This window comes from Halyomorpha halys, unplaced genomic scaffold, assembly GCF_000696795.3.
Source record: "Halyomorpha halys isolate HHAL.00 unplaced genomic scaffold, Hhal_1.1 Scaffold1724.1, whole genome shotgun sequence".
Classification (NCBI taxonomy): domain Eukaryota; kingdom Metazoa; phylum Arthropoda; class Insecta; order Hemiptera; family Pentatomidae; genus Halyomorpha; species Halyomorpha halys.
In genome coordinates, this window is record NW_027108605.1 from 181,416 (window position 1) to 190,281 (window position 8,866).

The 8,866-nt window shown below is 31.0% G+C and overlaps 1 protein-coding gene across 1 annotated transcript in view; it reads right to left on the reverse strand.

Annotated features, from left to right (window-relative positions):
- Eip63E (cyclin dependent kinase Eip63E) overlaps nucleotides 1-4,138 on the reverse strand; it is a 49,840-nt gene extending 45,702 nt beyond the window's left edge. Inside the window, exons 1-2 of the mRNA XM_014435915.2 lie at nucleotides 4,021-4,138; nucleotides 3,204-3,230 (exon numbers count right to left, since the gene is read on the reverse strand). Coding sequence (XP_014291401.1) covers nucleotides 3,204-3,230; nucleotides 4,021-4,045 — 52 coding nt within the window. The 5' untranslated portion in view covers nucleotides 4,046-4,138. The remainder of the gene's footprint in view (nucleotides 1-3,203; nucleotides 3,231-4,020) is intronic.
- Nucleotides 4,139-8,866: the final 4,728 nt, after the last annotated feature.

Here is an 8,866-nt window from a genome sequence, read left to right on the forward strand (position 1 = left end):
ATAAATCTATTTTTATATTGTTTCAATATATAGGGCTTATTATGGGCACTTAATTTCTTGAAAAAAAGAGAGAAATTGCTGATTGTGAAATCTCCTATTGTTGTATTTTTCACCATAGAAAATAGAAAAAAATATTAATAAATGTATTTTTGCTGTATGAAACTATTTCTGTTTTTTTTTTCATTATACGTCCTTATATTCATGTATCTATCTACTACTATTATCCATAAAATTAGATTTTGTTGTTTTAAATTATTTATGATATTTTTATTCTATTGGGCTTATATTGTTACAAAACAAAAATTTGTAAATATAGCAATCAAAATTTTTTTGCTGACCGCACCCCCCGACAAACTTCTCCAATCAAAATTATTTATATTTAACGATACTGAAAGAATACTTCAATAATATAACAGTGTCTCGATTGCGAACGGTACAAATATATTTTGTTAAAAACAGAAATGCGACTAATTAATACTAAAGAGACTAATGAATATAGAGATTATTTAGAAAACCGTCCGGAAAATAAAATATTTACAATTAGTGACACCATCGATGGAAACACCATCACTAAACCAATAAGACCTTCACGCCTATCCGAACCATGAAGTTATTGGAAAGCAGATAATTCACTTTGAACAAAGCAACCAACAAAGAATAACAAAAGGGAAAATAATAACGTGGTGTAAAAAGTGCTTAACATTATCCAATAACAAGAAAATGTAATTGAAAATTTATGAATGTATTCAAATAAATGTTAGACAACAGAATAATACAAGATATTTTATTTGATACATGATTCGATTTCAGTTAATTGATGATGAATGAACAGGTAAAATATTGAATGATTGGTTATTTACTGGTATTTGAGAAATATTTGTTGTTCAGAACTATCCAAAAACATCACATTAATCCGGTAAAGACTTTATAGCAACCAGATGAATTATCTAAACTATAGAATGCTGCCAGAGAAGGGCGAAACTAGTGCAAGTTTTCATAACTTTAGCTTATATATGTTCTATTGTCCTCGAGGATGGAATGGAAGATAATGCGGAAGACCCGCTGGAGTCCTGAGATTCCAGAGAGGCTGAGGTGGACCATTTCCTCGATTTATAACCCGGTAATAAGGCAGCCTTATTGGGGTTCGATCCCCAACAACCTTAACTCCAGACCCGGGCGATGGATTTCGCTTCAATACTCCTCGACCGAAATCAGTTCTAGAAACTGTTGCGTTTTTAAGTTATTAAAGGCCGTTTTTGTTTTGTTTTTCGTCATTGTTTACCATTCAAAACATCAATTTGAGAAAAACAAAAACAATTTTTTATTTTTGATAAGAAACACTATAACAGTATAGAATAAAATGTTGAACAAATTATAGTCACTAAAAAGTAAAATAATTCTACTAATATGAAAATTACAGAAAAAATACTTCGGTTTAAAAAAAAACTGACAGTAAAAATAAATTAAAAAACAAGCTAGTAATTGTCATTTGCTAAACAATAAACAGTATTATACCATAGTCCTATACCGGAAAAGGACTTTCTGTGTTAGTATGTCTGTATGCAATAAAATGTGATGTAAAACAAATAAATTGGGTCTTATAGGCAAAACTGATGATTCTTGGAGAATTTCTTCATTTGGACCCATCACGATTATCTAAAGGATATATATAAAGATTTACAAGATAAAAAATACAGGATTCAAAATATTTAATTATCGTTTATAGATCACTGCTTTTCGATTTAGACTTTTGATATTTTAAGGTAAGATACTATGTTAATAGGTAATGGAAACTAATACTTGATTAGGTCGTTTTAATAAAAGTATTTAGACTAATTAATAACGGAAAGAAAACACTGACTTTCCAACAATCATATGGAATGATTTTAAATGTATATCAATGGCTTAATTGATAGTGGTACTAAGTACATTTCCACTAACCTAACAAACAATAGAAATAAAGATTATGTAGAAGATGGTCAGGGTTGCAGTCAAAAGGGAAACAAAAAAAGTTAACAAATATTTATTTTTGGAAGTTTCACCCAACTTTGTAGAGCTTCATCAGGGCTGTTCAAGTTGATGGACCTTAAGAGGATTGGGAAGGGTCCAGGACCCGATGGCATAGATGCTGCAATCCTCAAGAATAGTTGCCCTTATATTGAGGATGAAATGTTGGGAATTTTCAACGAGTGTTTAGATAAGGGGTACTTTCCCAGGAAGTGGAGGGTTGCAGGCTTAAGATTGGTAAGATAACAAGGGAGGTGGCAAGGATAAGTAACGCCAAAGGCCTACCGACATATATGTCTCCTCCCAGTAGCCAGCTAAGTTCTGGAACATATTATTGTGAACAGCCTTAGAACAATCCTAAGGCAGCAAGCCGCCCACGACCATTTGGCTTTACCCGTGGAAGGGGAACAAGGGATGCGTTGTTGAGAGTGCGTGGGGACATAAAAGGGAGGGCGGAGAAATATGACTTTAAAAAAAATGTTCAGGTTGATGTTTTTAGAGACAAGAAAAGTCTCTTTAGAATTATAAGTCGAGAAATTAGAAAATACTTGAAAGCTATTAACTTGACCATCAGGCCTCTACAAAGTGGGGCGAAACGTTGGAAAATAATAGTTAAATTTTTTTTTCTCTTTTGACCTCAACCTTGAACATCTTCTTCATAATGTGTAACTATGCGGTCAATTATTTATATATAATATAATTAAAGGTTCTCTCTTTAAAGAATTAATTAAACATTAGGAATTTTCCTAGAAGGGAAGACTTTTAATTGTATTTTTTGTAAAAATAGTGGAAATGTATTTAGCACCATTGTAAAGTAAGCCATCGATATTTTAGATCTATTTTGAATCTATATAAAATAATTGTCCGGCTATGCAGATTTAAAAAATGGGTTAAGAAAATAGGAATATCCCAAGATAACATGATACCCAAAGAAAAAAGCAAATCTCCAATTATGAGAAAACAATTTTAAATAAAGGCAGCAATAATTACTACTTGAAGATTTAATGTAAACTGTAAATAAAAACTCAAGAATAATTTTAATGAAAGAATAAATAAAAAAAAATTGAATTTGAGGTTTTGCTATTCAACTCCATTTAAATACAATTCGCGATATACTCTAGATTTTAAAAAATATGGTTTAAGTTAGAAACTGTAATAATTAAAATAAGAAAACTACAACTTATAAAAACACTCACCTATAGTTCCACTTCTTTTGAGCTTATCTAAAAAAAAAAAACATTAGATAATTAATAACAATTATTTTAATAATGTATTTAGTTGAATATATTTCGACATAAGTATTCTTTAATGAACATTTCTTAAAATTTTAGTTTTATTGAAGACTCACATACACATATACACTATAACTAATTTAAAAAAAAAATGTTTTAAACCTTCTCCAGCCAAAGTAGAAAGGCCAGCATTTATTCACGATGCCCATTATGAATTATTAGTCAACTCCTCGTGAATGAATTATTCGGACCAACGCCGCTTTTTATCCCAAAACGTTGGGCTGCAACGAGGCCTAAAATTTTGTCTGATCCTAAATTATTAATACTACAATTAATGTGCTTGGTCATAATGAACGGACAGATTTATAAAGGAACTACCCATTGGTAGTAATCCAATATCTTAGATCTCGAGATCATCTCCTTTTCTTGGTGCCTTGGCGGATTATCGGGAACTGATGAGGAAGCAAGCACCAAGCAAACTAGTGAGCTTGCTTGGATAGGCAGTTTATCGTCGAAGGACAAATAAAAATAAATATAATTCATCTAAATGTATAAAAGGTGTATCTAAGTTTCCCTTACCTTTGTGGGATGAAGTATTTTGTTAAAATATGAAATGCATTGAGTACTGAAGTCGAGAAATATTATTTTGCTAAGTATTGACGATAACATTGATCGTGTAACAAACAGTTGCTTTAAAGCTATATCGATTTAAATAAATGTTCATATCTATTGACGTTAACTAACTTAAGATTGTTAATGTACAGTTCAAAAAGATAATTACCTCTTATTTCCGACACTATTTTCATGATTTATCTGAGACGGTCATATGAAAACGCTCCACTATCATTAAACCAGGATTCCAAATTGTTAATATTTTGAAGATACACTACCAAGAAAGCCGAACAGTTAATCATGATACCTAACCTGTCCTATCTAGGAATCTACTGGTCACATAGCAACCGAAACAGAGTTTGACAAGTTTTGTGATTAGCACCTAATGATCGATGACTTCAATATTTGATAAAACAAAGTTTTAGGGCTCATAAATCCTAACTTAAGTCTACTAAAATGACGTTAATCATTAATCTTCCGTCAATATTCACTTTTACGTCATCAATCAGTGCTCACATGCCATGAAATTTGTGAAAACTCTTAATAATCAGCTCTTTTTTTTTTTTTTGGTATCGATATTTTAAGGAGACTATACGATTTTTTTAAAGATAAATTATTATAAATAAATTCAAAGAGGTAAAAAACAAAACCAAAACTTTTGAAATGAAAAAAAATCGTTTTTTTTTACATCAGTGAAACTAGAAATCATCCAAGTATCTCTTGATTACTTCTATGAAACACAAAATGCCGGTCAGTCGCTTGATAGCCGTTGCTTTACATACGAAATTAATTTTTTTTATTATAAAAATGGATGGTTCATTGAACTAACAGACTTAAGGATAAAATTGTTATGGGATATATCCCTGAAAGAGAAATCTCCTTTAATGACAGTACAAGCAAAACCTATGAATAAAAATTATAGTAAATTTTATCTAACGTAACTTCGAAAAAATGCAGAGTTACGAGGAAAAAATTGGAAAAAGTGCAAATGATTTGCTATAATGGCTTAATTTTTCAGAAAGGGCAAGGAAATTCTGTTTGTAAACTTTTTTTTTATTTATTGATATTTACAACTGCATAAAAAATACAACAAGTAAATTTGATCATAATGACATAATGATAATGATATGATACAGCATGTAGAGAAACTATCCAGTAGTAGAAGTCTATGCATAGAGAATTTAACAATATAAGATCACGAGGCCATCTTCTTTTCAGGCGCCTCGGAGGATTGCCAGGAATGAAAGAGGAAGCAAGGTTAGAAACTAGTGGGTTTGGGTGGTTAGGGAGTTTATAATGAAGGAATGATTTCGGGTTCGGGCTAGATAGGTTACATAAGGATCATTTAGGTCTTTATGGATGGTTTTATTAGTATAATATAATATAAAAATATGAACTATATTATGACTCTATACTACTCAGAAAACTCTATTTTCGATTGCAAACACCACTAGGTTACAATTTGGTGACCGTGGCGCCGTCAATTTGAAAAGACATGAGCTATGCTGTCAGTGAGGGTGGTTTTTCTTTTAGGACCACGTACAATACATCCTATCAGAATTTCAACCGTAAGCCTTTTCGTTAAAGGAATTGTCAAATTTCGCAATTTAAATTTTAAATATTGGAGTTTTATCAATGGGCAGATTCTCCACATGCGTGTCTCATGTCATTATATCACCTACAACAAATTTACTTGTTGTGTATATATTTATACAGTTGTAAATAACAATAAATAAGTTATAAAAAAATAATGGCTATCTGGACATACGGAGTTGAGCTTTGGGGCTCCACTAAACCATCAAATTCCTCCAGAATCCAATCCTTACAATCCAAAATCCTTCGTAAAATCTTAATTCTCCTTACTTTGTCACAAATCAAGTCATCCATCAGGACCTCAATATTCCATATGTTGCCGATTTGGCCTGAACCATAAACCGTTCCTTCCATAATAAACTTCTCAACCACCCAAATCCACTTTTTTCTAACCTAGCTTCTCCTTCATTACCTAATAATCCTCCTAGGCGTCTGAAAAGAAGATGCCCTCGAGATCTCCTCTAGAAATGTTATTGGAGTTCTATCAGTGAGCAGATTCTCTACAAGTATGTATCATGTCATTATATCACCTACAACAAATTTACTGGTTGTGTATATTTTAATACACTTGTAAATAACAATAAATAAGTTATAAAAAAATAAAATAAATTGAACGGCTTTCAAGCGACTGACAGGAATTGTGCATTCAGTGGAGCATTACACAGAAGTAAAAACGCTTAAGTCCTTTCAGCGTGAATCCGTCTCCAGCACTTATAAGGTAAGTAGGGAGTTAAAAAGTTTTTATTAGTTCCTCGTGCCATAAAGCAGAGATATTGCCTTAGCATTATTACAGTTAGTGAAGGGAGTTCCCATAATGTGTACCACCATAATGGTTGAGGTAGCGGCAACAGGATATTGCTTTTTGCATATGGATAATATCAGAGTTGAAATTGCTTTATTCTTATATTAATATTGAAATTATAGCTAGGAAAAAATGAGTCCTTAACTATTTTCTGTACCACTTATTCGAGCATGTCATCATCAGATTTACAGAAGAAAGACAACATGAGCTGTTGAGAGCAAAAGTGGTACAATCCGTTCTGTTCTTATCAAAACTAATTTTCATAAAATAATAATAATAAATAAATAAAATAGATAAATAAAAAATGATAAACAATTAGAAATAATAATGATTGAGTCCATTAACTTCAGGTGCTTGTGTGTACTTAGATATGCGATTTAAAATTTTTAACAATATAAGTTTTTATTGCTTACTGAAAACATTATAAAACCACTATTGGATTTAACATATCAATTTATCCCAATAATGTTAATTAAATTAAATTTTGATTATTGAATAATAAAATATCAAGAGTATTAACTTACCTAGTTTTGATCCATACATTTAAATAGTTTAAAAAAAGGATTAGATAAATTTCTAACGTTACGTGAATTACTACCAGATCTTTTGGTCGAATTACATCCAAATTATGTACTTGAGTTAAATAAGAAATAATTGAAATAATTTTATCTATTGAAAAGAACATATCGCGGCTTCAATCCCTAAACGTCCTAACTTGCCAAATCACTCTTAAAATATTTTTATACATTCTCATTCCAATAGATAAGAATAGTTATTTTTGTAAACATTGTGTGGAAGCACAACAATAAAACATGTCCATTACTAGTTCCAATCTTAACATTAATATGGAATTAGTACTTTCTACATAAATAATACATGAAATGTATTACGTATACTTTACTTAGTTTTCTCTCTTTGATTGCTTGTGGCATTATAAGGTATTGAGCACTCCTTACAAATAATGAAAAAAAAAATCTAAAAGTGTGTAATTCGATCGTTGAGAATGAGGAAAACGTATTTCTATGGCTCATCAAGTTACTGAAAACATCCTCTGCGGGTTACAGAATTAATGAAGTGTTTGTTGATCGTATTATTTTGTTATTGAGCAAACGAAAGGATTATATTTGAACTGAAATATTATCTTTGATGTTTAATTATACCTGTTTTAGTTAGCAATCACAACATGCAACTGAATCCCTAAAAATAAAAAAAACAGAAATTTACAAAAATCGATATTTCCAAATATATTTACTAAAGTTTCTGCATGATTACAGGACTTGGAGCTAACACCCATAAAATGGCATTAAATGAAAAAAAAAAGCTATTAAATGACCCATGATGTAGAAATCGCTCGATTTACAGGTTACTTAAATTTACATGTACTTTTTTTAATATATAAATTGTAGTTCATATTACAATTATAGAGCCTAGCAACCTGCCCCTTTAGCTACTCTGTCCATAAAGACCTGGAGAAAATATAGGAAAATCACTAAAAAAAATAGGATTTGTTGTAATATCATACACTCCCAAGGTCTAGCAAGAATAACATCCATAATTAGTAGCACTATATAAAATAAGTACTATAATACACCATTGAAGGAAATACCTATTAGTTGCCCTATTTGCTAGAAGTTACTTTTCTTTCAATGATGTTTTATTATATTATAAAAAATTAGCGAGAGTTTGACAGACTCGACGATTTTGAATAGTAACTATAGTATACATGGTTTTCATTAAATAATTTAAAAAATTGAGGTAAAATAACTGATTTTTTCCTCCTCTTGGGCTCTTGTACTGTAGGGAAAACTGGAGGGAAGAATTGAATCGAAACCGTGAAAGGAACCCAACGAATATACCGTAATAAGGAAATACCTAAATTGTAATACCCTTGTGCAGTGCCTCGGTTGGACGTGGTATTGCTTCATTGAAGGAAGATGGTGCGGAAAAGAACCGATATTGAGACAATGATGGCACTCAGCAGCGGGCTGCAGCGTCGTAAAGGCAAAGAACCTCCGCTTAACGGTCCTTAATATAGAAGGGGAGGGGGCTTGAGAATACGAAAACCCGAAGAAGAGGAGTCAGGAAGATAGAACATTTTCTGGAAGTAGAATACACTAAGGTAAGGTGCAAAATAAGAAATTTACTGTGAAATTTATAATTTGATGGAGATAAGTCAATGGTGAACAGAAAAAAAAAAAATTTTTTTTTATTGTTAATGTTTACAGCCATAATCTAAATTAAGATACTTTGTATTTCGGTTCGAAGATTCTGCTCTCAAGTGATATGCGATGGACCTAGTAGTTCTTCTAAATAATTGTACATCTCTGAGAGAAAAAAATCGAAATTTTTTTTCTAGTTTTTAACGTTTTTCATGACAATGACAACTTGAATTAATAACCTACTATGAACTATGTAGAGTATATATAAAGTAATAGTTTAAATAGATGTCACAAGGTTTAGATAAATTAAATTAAGTCAGATAATTAAATAATTAAGGTTGTACTAGATAATAAAATAGACAGCTGATAGGACAATATGCTAGAGTTGAATAAAACCATTAATATTTCTAAGGTAGGGTAAAATTCTCTTCATCAAAGGAAAAGTGAAGCCAAAAAGAGGA